This window comes from Meles meles, chromosome 7 (genome assembly GCF_922984935.1).
Source record: "Meles meles chromosome 7, mMelMel3.1 paternal haplotype, whole genome shotgun sequence".
Lineage (NCBI taxonomy): Eukaryota > Metazoa > Chordata > Mammalia > Carnivora > Mustelidae > Meles > Meles meles.
In genome coordinates this window covers 88,207,672-88,224,845 of record NC_060072.1, presented here as the reverse complement: position 1 = coordinate 88,224,845, position 17,174 = coordinate 88,207,672, and the positions used below count along the sequence as shown (strand labels likewise).

The window sequence follows — 17,174 nt, the reverse complement described above, 5'->3', positions numbered from 1 at the left end:
CTACCATTTACTTGCTCTACTGCTGCTGCGACTGTTGATTTCTTCTTTTTCATAGAAGCCACAATTTCTTGGGTTTACCTTTGCAATTTGGCTAAGTAACTCCTAATATACTGAAAATGTGATTTTCACCCAAAATCCATGCTGCATGCCCCTTCTTTCATGTGCTCCCTCACAACAGTACTACAGTAATCTCATAGCTTTCAGTATCTTCATGGTTTTTTATTTTATTTTATTTTTTTAAGTGTATTCTTTTTTTTTTTTTAAGATTTTATTTATTTATTTGACAGACAGAGATCACAAGTAGGCAGACAGGCAGACAGAGAGAGAGAGGGAAGCAGACTCCCTGACGAGCAGAGAGCCCAATGCGGTACTTGATCCCAGGACCCTGAGATCATGACCTGAGTCCAAGGCAGAGGCTTAACCCACTGAGCCACCCAAGCGCCCCTGTTTGTTTGTTTTTTTAAAGATTCTATTTATTTATTTGACAGACAGAGATCACAAGTAGGCAGAGAGGCAGGCAGAGAGAGAATGGGAAGCAGGCTCCCTGCTGAGCAGAGAGCCCGATGTAGGGCTTGATCCCAGGACCCTGAGATCATGACCTGAGCTGAAGGCAGAGGCTTTAATCCGCTGAGCCACCCAGGCACCCCTCTTCAGGGTTTTTAAATCACCTTTTCTTCCCTACTTTACCTCCTCTCTGGCCTGCTTGCTACTACCTCAAAAGAAAAAAGTCCCTGTAGACAAATATCCAAAATCCTACTCTTAAACCCTCAAAACCCCTGCACCTAAGAGACTCCACCATCTGCTAACCAGTATTTGATTCATAGCCTACACTTTCCAACATTTGGGATGAATCTGAAAGAACTGGTATAAAAGAACAGGGACTGGAGAGGACAGTAACATTTTAGTTGATGAAGGTCAAAATTTTATACTAAAGGTCACTATCGCCTTTCTCTGTATGTGATCAGCCTGGACATAAGCTATAGAGAATCACCTTTTCGGTTCTTACTAATCCTTTCATTATATACTATAAAGACAGACCAAAAAAGCGGGGGTGGGGGATCCACAAAACTCCTAGAGTGCCAGGGATGAGAGTTTAGAGGCCCAAACCTTTCTGGGCTGGGCAGAACCCACTGCTGCTGAACCTGGGCCCGAGCTTAAAAGGCAACAGTGGGTGCTTGGGAAATCAGGCTTGGGTCTTAGCAACAAAGAGGAGCACCTGAAAGGTTTTCTACATCCAGCTGTACCTCCCTCTAATCCATTTCTTAACTAGTAACTACTTTTATTCTTTCTTTTCTCCAAAATATCTATTTAGCTCTTATATATACTTGGCGCTGTGGCGGGCATGGGGACACGGGAATGGCGGAACATGCGGTTTGCAGCTGCAGCAAACCACTAGAGCAAACACAGATGCACAGCACTGCTCTGCTCAAATCCTTCAGTGCTGTTCAAGAGTCCTCAAGATATGGGGTGCCTGGGTGGCTCAATGGGTTAAGCCTCTGCCTACGGCTCAGGTCATGATCTCAGGGTCCTGGGATCGAGCCCCACATCGGGCTCTCTGTTCAGCAGGGAATCTGCTTCCCCTCACCCTCCTCTGCCCGCCTCTCTGCCTGCTTGTGATCTCTGTCAAATAAATAAATAAAATCTTAGAAAAAAAAAAAAAAAAGAGTCCTCAGGATCTCGTCCCTGGTTATCTTTCTAGACTCCTCTCCCACCTCTTTCTGGGTCCTTGCGTTCTAAATTCTGGTCATAATGAACCCCTTTGAGATCTACTACCTGATGCTCTGTCCCTAACACTGTGTGTGTGCTGTGACGCCATTTAGATGTCGTGCTCTCTGAGAAAGCCTCCCCTGATTGCTCAAGACTAGGTTAGGCAGAAGGGAAAATTTTGGTGTAGTGTGGAACCTCTGTTTTCTTGATGGACTACTTCTCGTTCCTTCCTTTAAGTGTATAAAAATATGTATCTAATAAGATCAGCTCACAAAAGGTCTGACACAACTCTGCAACCATGTCCTTTTCCTCAATTTCTCTAATGCAGTTTCTGAAAGGATGTGATCTACACTCTGCTTTCCAGTTCAAGAAAAGAGGAAAGACTGGCTGGTACAGGAGTCCAAATTCTGAAGAAAGTAAAAGAGCACTGCAATTAGTTTGAGGGCTTAATTCTGCTAGTTCGTAAGACAGTGAATGGGCTGCAGAGACTGCCTTAGTACAGTGAACCACAGATGGGCACGGGATGGGCTTGCTATGCCACAGGTCTTCCTGAGGGTCCCAGATTTGTTTCTCTGCTCATCAGTCCTGGCCATGATATGGCAGGGAAACGTTCCCACTGCCAGCCACAGCATGTTGCCTTTTCCCTTCTTCTGGGGACCTCTTGGGTCAGAAGAAATAAAGCTGAAGAGTTTACTAATTTGAAATTCCACTGTGAGCTTTTGTTCCACCTCCATTAGTAAGAAGACTTGATCTACAGCTCTGGCAAACACAGAAGGATCTGCCTCTTCCAACAGGACACTGAGCTCTCCCAGTACCATCCCATGTGACCATAGCCCCCCACTCTCTTTATTTATTTACTCATGTTGCCTCTGTACCTGTCTGGCTCCTCTTCTGCCCTTGAGTGCAGAAACGTTGTATTTGCTGCTGCCGCCCTAGCAAATATTGAGTTATGTACCACACCTGGCACATAAGGGCTAATAAATGACCAATGAATGAATTAATAGAGACCTGGTAGCCCTTCAGTGGAAAAAAAACAAACATTAAAAGCTTTTAAGAGGGGCGCCTCAGTGGCTCAGTGGGGTAAAGCCTCTGCCTTCGGCTCAGGTCATGATCTCAGGGTCCTAGGATCGAGCCCCGCATCAGGCTCTCTGCATGCCTCTCGGCCTACTTGTGATCTCTGTCTGTCAAATAAATAAATAAAATCTTAAAAAAAAAAAAAAAGCTTTTAAGATACAGAGTTCATACTACAGTCACTAAAAACTCTTCTGCCGGCAACTTTCAGTTCCCCTTCTCACCTGATCGGTATCGTTCATCCCTGGCTCCCCCAGATCGAGTTCGGTGGTACTTAGAAGGAGCGGAAGTTTGAGCTGCAGACGGAGCAGGTGTCTGGTTTCTATGTTCTTTCTGCACTGCTGAGTCAGTTTCTAAAAAAGGAAGTTTGGAATATGGTTATCTGACAACAACAGTTAAAGTTTTCTGAGCACTTATGACATTCCCAAAACACTCGGAGGTAGCTGTTATTACCCCACCTATAATAAACGATTAGAGAGCATCATATACACACATAAAAATGACGCAGAGACATCCGGGCTAAAAAATATAATCTTAGAGTTGTAACTGTCAACAGGTGTTGGGAGAGAAACAGCAAGGAGATAAATGTAAATGAAAAGGCCATTCCAGAAATTCTAAGAATTGATGGGGTGGGGGAGGTGGGGGTGTAAATGACCCCCTAATCTGCATAATGGTACAAAAGAATAGTTTGGGGAGTTTTAGCCTCCCCACCATAAGTCATTCCAAATAAACATGTCATTTAAGTAAAACTACGGTGTTTATTATGCAAATAGCTTCAAGTCAAGTCTACTGGCCCCTCTCCTTCAACTGGCATCACTACTGAACTTTTCCCATTCCAGTAGCTGGCCTGTCCCCATTCTCTACCCTCTCAGCATTTACTATCTTATCAGGAAGACGGAGAAGGGGGAAGCAGGTAAAATAATCAGAAGAAAAACACTGTAAGTTCTGGTATTCTACTGCTGTTTTTTTTTCCCCTCAAATAGTGTGAACTCCTAAGTCATATTTTTTAACGTTATAGTAAGACCTTTTAACATTAAGATATAACCTTTTAATAAATTTATTAAGTGTACAATACAGTAAACTCCAAGCATGATGCTGTAAAAACAGATCTCTAGAACTTATTCATCTTTGCATAACTAAAACTTTCTAATAAATTCCATTAGCCAACAATACAGTACATCATTAATTTCAGATACAGAGTTCAATAATTCATCAGTTGTATGTAACACCCAGTGCTCATCCCATCTTGTGCCCTCCTTAATGCCCATCACCCAGTTACCCCATCCCCTATCCTCCTTCCCCCTTCCTCTCCTCCCCTCCAGCAACCCTCAGTTTGTTTCCTATGGTTAAGAATCTCTCATGGTTTGTTTCCCTCTCTGATGACTTCCCCATAACTAAAACTTTTTACCCACTGGGTAGCAATTCCCCATTTCCTCCCTCCCCCCAGCTTCTCCTCCTTCCTTGGCAACCACCATTCTACTCTGAGTATGATTGTCTTAGATTCCTCATGAAAGTGGAATCATATGGCATTTGTTCTTCTGTGACTGGCCTATTTCACCCAGCATCGTATCCTCCAGATTCACTCACGTTGTCACATATTGCGGGATTTTTTTTAAGGTATATTTTAAATTTCTTAAATAGCACTTAATTGTGCCCAGCACGGCATCTCACACACAGGAAATTACATGCCCGCTACAGTAAGATGTCACTTAGCCAGCGAATGCACTGCTCCAGATCACAGGTGAGAATTAGTTTATAAAGTCAAGAAATAAAAAAGCAGACTGAAAGCAGTGGAGTATAAGCAGTAGTCCCACATACCTTATGAAGGCTAAGGGCATCACAGTACTACAGAAACTGAGCTCACCATGACAATGTCCTATCATCTTTTAAAAATGGTTAGCAGGCTAGAGAGACCATCTATGAGAGCTCCTGGAGACAGTCCTAGCTGAGTCCAGCCCTGTACCTGTCCCTGCCAAGGCACTAAACATATGAGCAAAACCATCTTGGACCTTCTAGACCAGCCCATGAACCAGGTGAAAAGCACTGAGTGACCCTAAGTGGCAGCATGCAGAGCACAAAAATCACCCAACAGAGCCTGCCTAAAGTCCTAGCCCACAACATCGTAAGGTAGAATTTAAAAAGTTTTTATTCTTTTAATGGTTAGCTTGTTTTTCATATACTGTTTTTAAAGAAAGCAAGAAGAATATATTTTAGGATGATCTCCACTAAAGTGCTTTTATGGATCTAGAAATGTTTATTTTTTATGGTTTCTGGCAGCTGAAAATTTTAATATAAAATGTATTAACTGAGCAGATCATATTTTAACGCTGATATTTTGAAATGTAATCTCTGGGATTGTAAACTGAAGGCGTTTTTGTTTTTTTTTCCTCCAGATTTATTTATTTTAGAAAGAGAGAGAGAGAGCACATACATGTACGAGTGGGAGGGGCAGAGGAGAGGGAGAGGGAATCTCAAGCAAATTCCCCACAGAGCACAGAGCCTGACATGGGGCTTGATCCCACAACCCTGAGATCATGACCTGAGCCGAAACCAAGAGTTGGGTGCTCAGGGGTGTCTGGGTGGCTCAGCTGGTTAAGCGACTGCCTTCGGCTCAGGTCATGATACCAGGGTTCTGGGATCAGGCCCCATATTGGGCTCCTTGCTCAAGGGGGAATCTGTTTCTCCCTCTACCCTCCTCACCTTCGCCCCCCCACTCATGCTCTCTCTCTCTCATTCACTCTCTCTCTGTCTGAAATAAATAAGATCTTTTAAAAAAAAGTTAGGTACTCAACCAACTCCACCACCCAGGGGCCCCTGTAAACTGTACCTCAATTCTTTAGATAATACATTTCACAGAAGAGCTATTAATATTTTCATACCTCATTTCATTTCTTAGTATACAAAGGAATTAACAAACTAGAGCCTATGTCTTTTTATTTTTATAAGTAGTTTTATCAGAACATACCATGCTCATCTGTTTCTGTGCCGCCTATGGATGTTTTCACACTGTCAAGGCAGCACTGAGTAACTGGGGCAGATACTGATGGTCCTCAAAACCTAAAATACCTACTATCTCACCCTCTGCAGAAAAAGCTTACCAACTCTCGGTAATAACAAAAGCTAGTGGCTCAGTAGGTTAAGCGTCCAACTCTTGATTTGGCTCAGGTCATGATCTCAGGGTCATCAGATTGAGCCCCACACTGGGCTCCATGCTGGGCATGCAGTCTGCTTAAGATTCTCTCTCTCCCTCTCCCTTTAACTACCTATCCCCACTGCTTGCTCCCTCTAAAAATTAAGAAAAAAAAAATATATATGGGTTTGTTTTGTGCTAGGCACTGTGCATTCAGAAGTTTTCACATATTATTTATTCCTCACAACAATCCTACGAAGTCAGCAGTTAACACTATCAACTTATTACAGAAAAGTGATCAGAGACATGGATTTTTTTTTTGAAAGATTTTATTTATTTATTTGACAGAGAGAGATCACAAGTAGGCAGAAAGGCAGGCAGAGAGAGAGAGAGAGAGAGAGAGAGAGGGGAAGCAGGCTCCCTGCTGAGCAGAGAGCCCGATGCGGGACTCGATCCCAGGACCCTGAGATCATGACCTGAGCCGAAGGCAGTGGCCTAACCCACTGAGCCACCCAGGTGCCCGAGACATGGATTATTTTATGCCAAGTCACAGAGCCAGGGGATAGCAGAGCCAGGATTCAAACACAGATCTGTCTAATTCCACTGGTTCTCAACCAGAAAAGTTATGAACAGTATCCCTAGATTGTTATGAGAGAAGCAATCAGAATTAATAATATAGTTTAGGAATATCTAAATGCTTCAGGATTTACAGTCAGCACCTAGATAATAGTTCTTAAAAAAAAAAACAATTGCCTTCATTTACAAGATTCTGCAAAAGCCCCTCCAATAAAGTTTCCACCCATTCATTAGAGAAATCATTTAAAGCATATTCAAATTAATTTTAAGTAGGAAACAAAAAATAGAAAGGGGCTATTTTTATTTATATTGTCAGATGATCTGTACAGGAAGGAAATCAGGTTAGTACACGTGAACTACTTTGCCTGTAAATATGCACAGAGAAAACAGTTTAACTTAGAGCACTAAGTTTAAAACCCTAGTTTTGTATACTTGGGAGGGGTGTGTCACAGTGAATCTATATATGAATTACCCATCACTGATTGCTTTTTAAATTAAATAAGTAGATTTCCTAGGACAGACCAAACCACCCTAAGAAACATGGAGCTTCTGCCTTAAGATAGCTAATAATCCAAAGGATAAAGAGCATGAACATAATTTCACAAAGGATGGACACCAAAGGTTTATGTATTCTTTACCATTCCTCTCACTTTTGTTTTTACTTTGTATTCTTCAATGTAATTACTTAAGAGAAAAAAAATAATATAGGTTAAAGAATAAAAATTGTTTTGGGGCGCCTGGGTGGCTCAGTGGGTTAAAGCCTCTGCCTTCAGCTCAGGTCATGATCCCAGAGTCCTGGGATCGAGCCCCACATCAGGCTCTCTGCTCTGCAGGGAGCCTGCTTCCTCCTCTCTCTCTGCCTGCCTCTCTGCCTAGTTGTGATTTCTCTCTGTCAAATAAATAAAAAATATTTAAAAAAAAAAAATTGTTTCAAAGAAATGACAGGACAGTGATAGGGGAATAGGAAGTTGATACATTTGTTTAAGGAAAAATGCAAGAGAATAAATATTTCTACTCAGGATTATCTAAGCATTATCAGAGATCAAACCACAAGGAAATGTAACACAAATACAGACATCTGATGAGAACTGAGAGTCAGATGACACTTAGCAAGAGATCTACTGAGCTGGTACTAAAAAAAAAAAAAAAAAAAAAAAAAAAAAGCCTTACAATACGCCATTCACCAAGCAACATTACTATGATGCTCTGCTATGTTTACTTCAGTTCTCCCAGGAATTTAGTCATCCAAGCAGACCAGGTCCCTTTTGGGTCTAAAAACCATGACAATCATCTTGTAGCTTGTAAGAAGTGAAACCAGAAGGTCAATTTGCAGTGTCAATAAGTGGCTAACAGGTTGTTCAGTGAGCATTCCTCAGGTGCCCACAAAGCACAATGCCACAGAAACATGGATTTCTGACAAAGTAACCTGGGCTCAAATGTGCAAAAGAAGGTATAGAAAGAAAGAACAAACAAATGAAGAGAAAGGAAAAAAGAAAAGAAAAAGAGTAAAATTAATTTTTAGGAATTCAATCACTTTAACAGGGGAGTTTAACAATGAAACTGTAGATAATCCTTTTTTTTTCTTAAGTAATTTCTAATCCAACTTGAACTCACGATCCTAAAATCAAGAGTCACATGACTGTACCAGCCAGGCACTCCTGTAGATAATCCTTTTGAATATGAATAATTAGTCTCCGATTTACATGAATTTTATAAATTTTTATCCCCATGAATCAGAGTTTATCTTTTAAAATATAATACTTACAAATATATTTTATATGTGCACTGAAAAAACTGGAAGCAAATATAGTAAAATGTTAATAGCAATTATCTCTAGGGGATGAGATTTTTAATGTTTTATATATTTTTCCATAGGCTTTACTGGGATGCTATAATTTAGAAAAGTTATCTTTTTCAAAACATAAAAATAGTAAGTGTTCATTACAGAATATCAAGGAAATAGTTAAGTGTAAAGAAGAAAATAAAAATGATACTGATCTTAATTCAAAGGTCATACCACATAGAATAGATTCTGACCAAAATAAGTTGAAATAATATTCAGTTTTTAGCTTCTTTAGATAAATTATGACTCTAAGCAGGATTTTCCAATCTTCTAAAATCAGTTGCCTCAAAAATTAAAATAAAATAAGTTGCCTCCTTTTCCAAAAGTAACTGATAAATCAATACAAATTTGGAGGTGAGAGGGAGGAAACTATGACCTGGCTGGATTAAAAGAACTATGGAGGTATATTCCTACCTTCGCTTACTTGACAGGGCAACACTTTGTCTTGGAAGGGAGCAGGAAACAGTGTACCTCAGGTCTCCTCAAAGACAAGAGGGGAGGGTGAGGGGACACAGGAGCACAGCACATCCAACATCAGCAGGGCAGACAAGATGCTGCTTCAAGATGAATCATTCCTGGGGCCAGGGTTTCACACTCTTAAGAGATCTCAGGAATTACCTGGGGCCTGAAAATAGAGACTTCTACACTTTGAATAAAATGTGTACAGTTTCACTAGCATAGTAAGAAACTAAAAGCAAAGATAGAATTTCCTACATGTATCAACATAGTAAGATATTACACACCACAAAAGATGAAAATATGCTGACTCAGCAGACGTATGAAACAGTCAAAATGAACTAATGTCAAGTGATAAAAGAACACAAAATATCATGTCCGTAAGATGATTAGAACTGTAGAAACTACTTCTATGCAACTTATAAGGACCAAATAGGACATAAAAATCCCTTAAGTAATGATGGGGTACTCTAGTTCACCGTTTCCTTCTATTGTTTACAGAAAGAGTCACGTATAAATCAAAGTAATTTTAAAAAACAGTAAATACAGATACATGCTGGAACAAGAGCTGTGGATCTCAGAAATCAAGTATTCTTCAAAACTTCTAAATTCAAGTGTGAACTTACTTTAGATCCAAAGAAAACAGTAACTCGCTGATTTTTACACCATGACTGTCCGTTAGAGTTCCTGACATTTTGGTCAGTTGTACAAACTAGCCACTAGGGGTCGCTATTATGTTTAAATAATGTTGTTACCAGACTAATAAGTTGAAAACCACAAATTTTTATTTCCTCTACAACACTGAGCCTTCCTTCTCAATGATAAACATGTACATGATTTATTCCTCTTTGACAGTCTTCCACGATGCCATTGTTTGAACACAGTAGCAGCGATGACTTGAAAAAGCAGCTGATATTTACTAGTATAAAACTATGCAAAACTTCCATTCAGGAAGATGGAAGAAAATCAACCTTAGCTTCTTATCTTCCAACTCTGCCTATGAGTTAGCAGATATTCTCAGCTGTAAGGGTAAGAGAGTAAAGCAGGATGGTCTCTGAGAACCAAATAATGTAATAATTCAACTTTTTAGAGTAAACAGAGCAGACATGCTCACTGGTTTTGGTGCTGGTGTACAGAAAAGAAATTAAACGAGTGATCACCACTTCCTGTATATCTTTTACACCAGGTATGGACTGAGAAGGAAAAGAACCAGTCTCTCTCAACCTAGAGGATGGGCAATTTAGTTTGTATTAGAATTTCAGAGAAGGTCTGCTAAGAAGAGATACTGATACAGGCTTTAGTAAGGTAGAGAGAAGGAAAAGCCACTTTCTACAAAAGCATGGTATTTGTCGAAGTCCAGAGAGGGAGAAAAACCTTGACCGTCCGGGACAGTGAAAGAGATGGAGCCATACAGAACGAGGCTGGAAGAAAAGCCGGGTCAGGTCACTTCTCCTAAGCGGAAAGAGTGGTCTTTGAAGGGATTTAAACAGGAAATGACAGAATAACAATGATTATAACATTTCTATGGCTCTTTAAACTTTCATGACACCATCTCATTGTATCTTCCCAATAACATTATCTGATAAGCACCATTAAGGAAGCAGGACACCCATTACAGATTACATTTATTTTTCTGTACTGAGAGAATGTCAGTAATCCCCTTGAATTATTATAAATAGAGCCTCCACTCCCACATTGTGCAAGAAAGGTGGGTGAGGGTACAGTGAATCACTTGGGGAACCTTCCCTTTGGAGCTAAAGTAACCCAACCCTCACCCCCCCAGCCACCTTGCTGAAAGCCTGCCTTAGAAGGATAGGTAATTAACCTCACTGGGTGGGGAAAGGAAGGGAAGAATGAGAATGTTTGCATTTGGAGTCTGTTAAAGGGGCCACCTGCCTGATTCCTAGGGGTGGATTCTGGGAGAAAGGGGAGTTAGAGCTTCTGCGTCTGTGAAGTGGCAGGTAGACAGACCCTGGATAGACCCTGACCTAGAGCTTCCCAGGCCACCTGGCTTCAGGAAAGTGGATGAGCACGGAGCTGGAAGAGTACAATAGCAAGAGTTCTTCCCTGAAACTTTGAGAGGGCTACCTTGGCTGAGCTGAGCAGAGACTGGGCTCCTCCATCCAGGAAGCATGCTTAGCAGCGGGTCGGTACTACTGGTCACCAAGTGAGGACCAGTATTCAAAAGCACCTCATGAGGCACTGAAAAGCAGCAGCAGATTGTGGGCTCTTCCTTTTTAGGTGTGGAAACTGCACAGACCACCTCTCTTTCTGTGCTAGCTATATCCCAGGGGGCTCTTGAACAATTCAGAGAAGCCCCCTGAGGAAGATAGTGGACTTCCTTCTGATAAGGAATGTGGGAATAGATACGACTGCAGTATGTGTGTGTGCTCTCCAGACTGTAATACTATCCAAACCTAGCAAATGAAAGCTCAGAACTGGGACTGGAATACAAAATTCCATGTTCTTTCCATTAGGATGTGACCCTCACTGGGGAAGGAACCTTTAAATCAAAATGGAATAGATAAATAAATAGATTCTACTCCCAACCCTCAAACACACAAAGAAATATGCTACCTACTTAACATTTATATAGTTAGAAATGTTCCGGAGCATTCCAAATGCCATACCTAATTTCAACAGCTGGTTTTAAGTTCATGTCCCTTTGAATTTCCACAGTTTGATGTTGAGAACTCTCTTACAATGCTTAGTCTACTAAGCTTTCTTTTTTTACAATCCTCATTTGTATACCTGTCTTATCTCTCCTATACAGTATAAATAACTTGAGGTCAGAGTCTAGTCTTAACTCATCTTGTATCTCTTGCAGTAACCAGCTCTGGGTTTCATAGTGTAGGCACCCACAGTTTTGTCTAACATAAGTAATTAAGATCTTGTCTGTCTCCTCAGCTCCATCAATGATAGTGAGCGACTGGGAAAAACAAAGGCAAAAATGGAGAGATACCAATTTTAAAGCACATGGTCAAATGTTAATCTGAAAAGCCTGCTTATTTGTGTATCTCCAAGCTATACAAGGTTTTTTTGTTGTTTTTTTTTAAAGATTTTATTTATTTGGGGGCACCTGGGTAGCTCAGTGGGTTAAAGCCTCTGCCTTCAGCTCAGGTCATGATCCCAGGGTCTTGGGATTGAGCCCCGCATCGGGCTCTCTGCTAGGCAGCGAGCCTGCTTCCCTTCCCCTCTCTCTGCCTGCCTCTCTGCCTACTTGTGATTTCTGTCTGTCAAATAAATAATAAATTAAAAAAAAAAAAGCTTTTATTTATTTGCCAGGGAGAGAGTCACAAGTAGGCAGAGAAGGGGAAGTAGGCTCCCCGCTGAGCAGAGAGCCCTATGGATGGCTGGATCCTAGGACCCTGAGATCATGACCTGAGCTGAAGGCAGAGGCTTAACCCACTGAGCCACCCAGGTGCCCCAAGCTATGCAAGTTTTATGCCAAAAAAAAAAAAAAAAAAAAAGTGCCTCTCACAATTTTCATACTTACGCATGGTCATTAAGAAAAACAAGGTTGTAAATTGATGGTTACCAGACGGGAGGTGGGGGGTGGGGGATGAAATAGGTGAGGGGGATTAAGGAGTGCACTTGTCTGATGAGAGCACTGGGTGATTAAAATAAAAACAAAAAAAAGAAAGAAAGAAAGAAAACAGGGTCACAGACTATCCACAAGAGGGGTTATCAGAGGCTTCAGAGAGACAGCATACAACACAGGGTTTTTTTGGTCATAATACAGGCATGCACAATCTCAAAGCCAGGACTGAATGGAAAAGAACAGTGATGAAAGGGGTGCGGAGCCGCTGGCAAAGGCAGCATGTGGATACAGACTGGAATACCGGTGAGCAAATACCCTCTAGCAAAATAAGCAGCCATCACAAAAGAAATCCAAGTTTGGGGAAAGCCTCTGGGTCACCAGAGCTTCTTATAGGACAAGTTAGAGAATGTTAATACATGACCAAATTCATAAACTGACAGGTTTTATCTTTAAAAGGGCAGTAGGTGAGGGACTGGGGAAAAAATAATATGCAAACCTAGGCCAAGAAGGAACATGGAAAAGGTGAGATTCTACTCTAAAGCAGGAGACAAACACGATTAAATGAAGTGAAAAAGAGTGGGAAAAACAAATACACAAAGGTTGCAGACAATCTCAAATACATGAAGACAGAATGTACTGTTTACACCAATGCCATCAAAAACAGAAGCTGCAGTAACGTCCTAAAACCAGAGACGTGGGCCCCAAAGAAAATGCCACTACTGAACTTCAAGAAAATTTACTTATTTATTTTTCAGGGGTTGGGGGGAAGAGGCAGAGAGAGAGAGAGAGAAAGAGAGAGAGAGAGAGAGAAAAAGAGAATCTTGAGCAGAGCCTCACGTGGAGCCTGATCTCACAACACTGAGATCAAAATCTGACCTGAGATCAAGAGTCAGATGCTTAATCTGCTGGGCCACCCAGGTGCACCTTAAAGGGCATTTTTTTTTTTTTTTTTTAATTTGAGAGAGAATGAATGTGAGAGTAAGAGCAAGAAAGACGGAAAAACAGACTCCATGGAGCAGCGAGCCCGATGTGGGGCTCGATCCCAGGACCCTGAGATCACAACCTGAGTTGAGGGTAGACATTTAACCGACTGAGCCACCCAGGCACCTGAAGGGCAATTTTAAATGGTAAAGAGTTGCCAAACGTAACTTGGTAGGTCTCTGCTCAGACCCACCTGAAGGAGGAAAGCCTCCCAGTCTGAACACGTGCGTCAGGTGTTTCCGAGACTCTTTGCTCAGCTGCTCATGAACAGTGAAAATGAGGTACTAAGGTCTTTGAGATCTCTGTTTGACAGAAATTATCTTTGTACAAATTCTGAGTAACACTTACATAAAAATGTGAGGATAAAGAATTTTGATTAAACATGGCAGAATGAGCATTTCTATCTATCCCTACACCTTCCCCAAATGCCACCAGAATGATGATGAAGGCCTGTAGCAGAACAAGAAAACAAACAGTTCAGATATGCAGGAGAGACAGCACCAAGAGCTGTTTCTACAAAAAGAATAATAAACTGATGGATAATTCTGAAAAAAAGTAATCCTAGTAAAGCGAACAGCTTAGCTGTGAACAATATTTACAGAATCATAATAATGCAAGTATTGAGTTTCCTCAGCTGCTGCTAAGGTGCTTCACTGGGTGACTCGCAGCAGGTCCAGCAGTGCCCCCTCGGCACTCACCCACACCATGGCTTTGGTCTTGGAGCTCGCCTGCGTCTACTTGGCCCTCGTCCCACACCGTAAGAAGTGATGGTCATGGATGATAAGATCAGTGCCCTCATTAAAGCAGTGGATGTAAATGTTGAACCTTCTGGGCTGAGCCTGTTTGAAAGGCCCTGGCCAATGTCAACATTGGGGCCTCGTCTGTAATGCCTGTAACGCAGGGGCTGGTGGACCTGCGTCAGCAGCCAGTGTTCTGCCTGCATGAGGTCCTGCTCCCTCCACCAGCGCTGCCCCAGCTGAGGAGAAGAAAGTGGAAGCAAAGAAAGAATCAGAGGAGTCTGATGATGACATGGGCTTTGGTCTTTTTAACTAAACCTCTTCTGTATCCTGTTCAAAAAGAAGCTGAACTCTTAAAAAACAAACAAACAAACAAACAAAAACAAAAAAAAACCTGTAAGGGGCACTTGGGTGGTTCAGTCACTGAAGCATCTGCCTTTGGCTCAGGATCTAGGGATGGGCCCCTCAATGGGCTCCCTGCTCAGTGGGGAGTCTGCTTCTCCCTCGCCCTCTGCCCTTCCCCCCACTTGTATGCATGCTCTTTCTCTCTCAAATAGATGCATAAAATCTTTTTTTAAAAAATGTGGGGCACCTGGGTGGCTCAGTGGGTTAAAGCCTCTGCCTTCGGCTCAGGTCATGATCCCAGGGTCCTGGGATGGAGTCCCGCATCGGGCTCTCTGCTCTGCGGGGAGCCTGCTTCTCCGTCTTTCTCTGCCTGCCTCTCTGCCTACTTGTGATCTCTGTCTGTCAAATAAATAAATAAAATCTTTTTTAAAAATAAATAAATAAAATTAAAAAATTAAAAAAACGTAAGCACTGAATGCTAATTTAGCAAGAAAAGTAACATATTAAGCATACAGCCCAGAATGAGTATGAGATGAGATATGTGAACGAATGGGGAAAGGGGAAAAGGGAGTGTGTGGTGTCTATGAGGTTGAGGGAGGAATATGTAAGACTCTAAATCTTTTCTAGTAGGAAAGAAATAATGCCTCAAATTGGAAAAGAAAGAAAAAAAAGTCCAGAAATAGTGGTAATAATGTTACCTAGAAACACAGAGTTTAAATGCCAGAAGAAACAGTTAAAGGAGCTGAAAGAATCCATCTCTAGGGAAGAAGATACTGCCCGTTTCTGTTGTTGTTACAAACCCTGTAGTCCCATTTGACTATTTAAAATAGGTTCATTAATTTCATTTAAAAATAAAAATTAACTAAAGAGAAATGCCAAATCTCAGATGAGAACCAAAATACTCTACACAGTCTCTTGAAGTTGTAGCACGTCTAAATTAAAGATATACTGAGGGCGGAGACAAGCTGCCAGGATCATCACTCTCCAATCTGTACAGTAATCTGTTCCTTTCACTACCCAACACTTTAGTCTTCACAGATGTTTACTGAAAGAGATACTGGAAATTTTAAATGTCCTTTCTGTTCAGTTCCACAAACATTTCTAGAACATCTACTATATGTCAGGCCCTAAAGCCAGAAACTGGGGACCAAGAATAAAAATAATAGTGGACAAAGAATTTTCCTGATTTTAGAGACCTTAGGAATCTAGTAGGAGAGTGAGACACATGAATAAACTATAATCAATGGGACAGTCAGAGAGAACTTTTTAAAAATGCAGCTCAGATAATGGGAGTAGGGACTGGTTTTGATAAGGCTGATCAAGGAATGCTTCTCTGCGGAAGTCCTAGTTGAGCAAACCCCTAGTAGAGTGAGGGAGCAAGCAGTGGGTAGGGTGGTGGGAGGGTGTAGGTCCCAGGCAGACTCATCAGCCTTGTCTAGTCTCGTCTCCTGCTGTCTCGATAGTACCTAGGACCCTGGAAGCACTTAGTAAATATGTACCGTCCAGAGGTTCGGTCAGTAACCCCTGCAGCATTAGAATAAACTTTGCCCTATTAAAACTAGCTGTTACTTGTATCCAAAGTATCTTAACTTAAAGATTAGACCTGGGATCAGCAGAGGGAAATTGCCTCCCTACCTAAAGTCTTTGGTTCTTCTACAACTCTAAGAGTAGGCAAGAATGACTAATTTACAGAGGCGTCAAAACACATGTGGTCTGAAATTTCAATTCTATGGACCATGCCAAAAGAGAGTTAATTTCTGGGCCCTTCCCCCTGAACATTTTGCCAACTGAGTGTGTGAGAAGCTCTACATCCAGGCCCCAGTAGTTTCCACACTGAAAGATGTGCTATGGGCCATTCCTTTCAAAGAGGCTGTGGCTCAGAATGAGTAGGAGATGTGAACCTGCCAAAGCATTTCTCCCAAGACTCTCAGTCTGCGAGCTTCTTGAGTCCCTGAGGATGATTTTAACCTTTATCAAGATACATATTTTCACACATCATGGTTCTTCATTTACCAGATAAAAATCTGGTTTGTATTTAACTAAAGAAACAACAATCAATTCCAATGTTGGGAGATTTGAATAATTTGACACGTCAGATTTTTGTCATATAGTGACTTCAGAACCTAACCCTTGTTACACAAACGATTAAGCTATGCTTATTATTAACCAATACTGTCTTTACTCAATTTCTGCTACTTAATGTCTAAGTATTGTCTTCAACCTTGTGCTCTCTTGCACATTTCTCCATTGTCCTGCTACACTGTTCAATTTTTTAAGTCTTATTTAACATTTGAGGAAAGAAATAAAAAATATACATAAATATGCAATCCAAGATAATTTCAACCCCAAATAAATTCCATACAGAAAATCATTCACTAGGGGCGCCTGGCTGGCTCCGTCAGTAGAGTGTGTGACTCTTGAACTCAGGGTCGTGAGTTCGAGCTCCATAATGGCTGTAAAGACTACTTAAACAAATAAAAATCCTTAAAAAAAAAATCATTCACTGAATTTTTAGACAAGCATGTGCACATAATCGTTCTACTAATACAATGTTGCAAGCAGTATTAATTTTTTATTTCAAAAAAGATTAATGAAGAATGTCACTTTTTAAACACTACATCCAATTAGCTGCCTTCACAGTGAAGCTTCTCACCATTAAATGGATGAAATCTAATAAGAGAAAGAACTCAGAAGTTATCCTTCCAAAAGGAAGATTTAGAAAATTCTTACCAAAAGCATTAAAATGACTTTTACTTCACTTAATTCTGTATCAGACATTAACATAAT

The 17,174-nt window shown here is 41.1% G+C and overlaps 1 protein-coding gene across 3 annotated transcripts in view; it reads right to left on the bottom strand.

Moving 5' to 3' along the window:
• The window catches only part of DIP2B (disco interacting protein 2 homolog B), a 228,134-nt gene that overhangs the window by 89,172 nt on the left and 121,788 nt on the right, over positions 1-17,174 (bottom strand). For all 3 annotated transcript variants that reach the window (XM_046011907.1, XM_046011908.1, XM_046011909.1), the window contains exon 3: positions 3,003-3,131. In XM_046011907.1, coding sequence (XP_045867863.1) covers positions 3,003-3,131 — 129 coding nt within the window. The remainder of the gene's footprint in view (positions 1-3,002; positions 3,132-17,174) is intronic.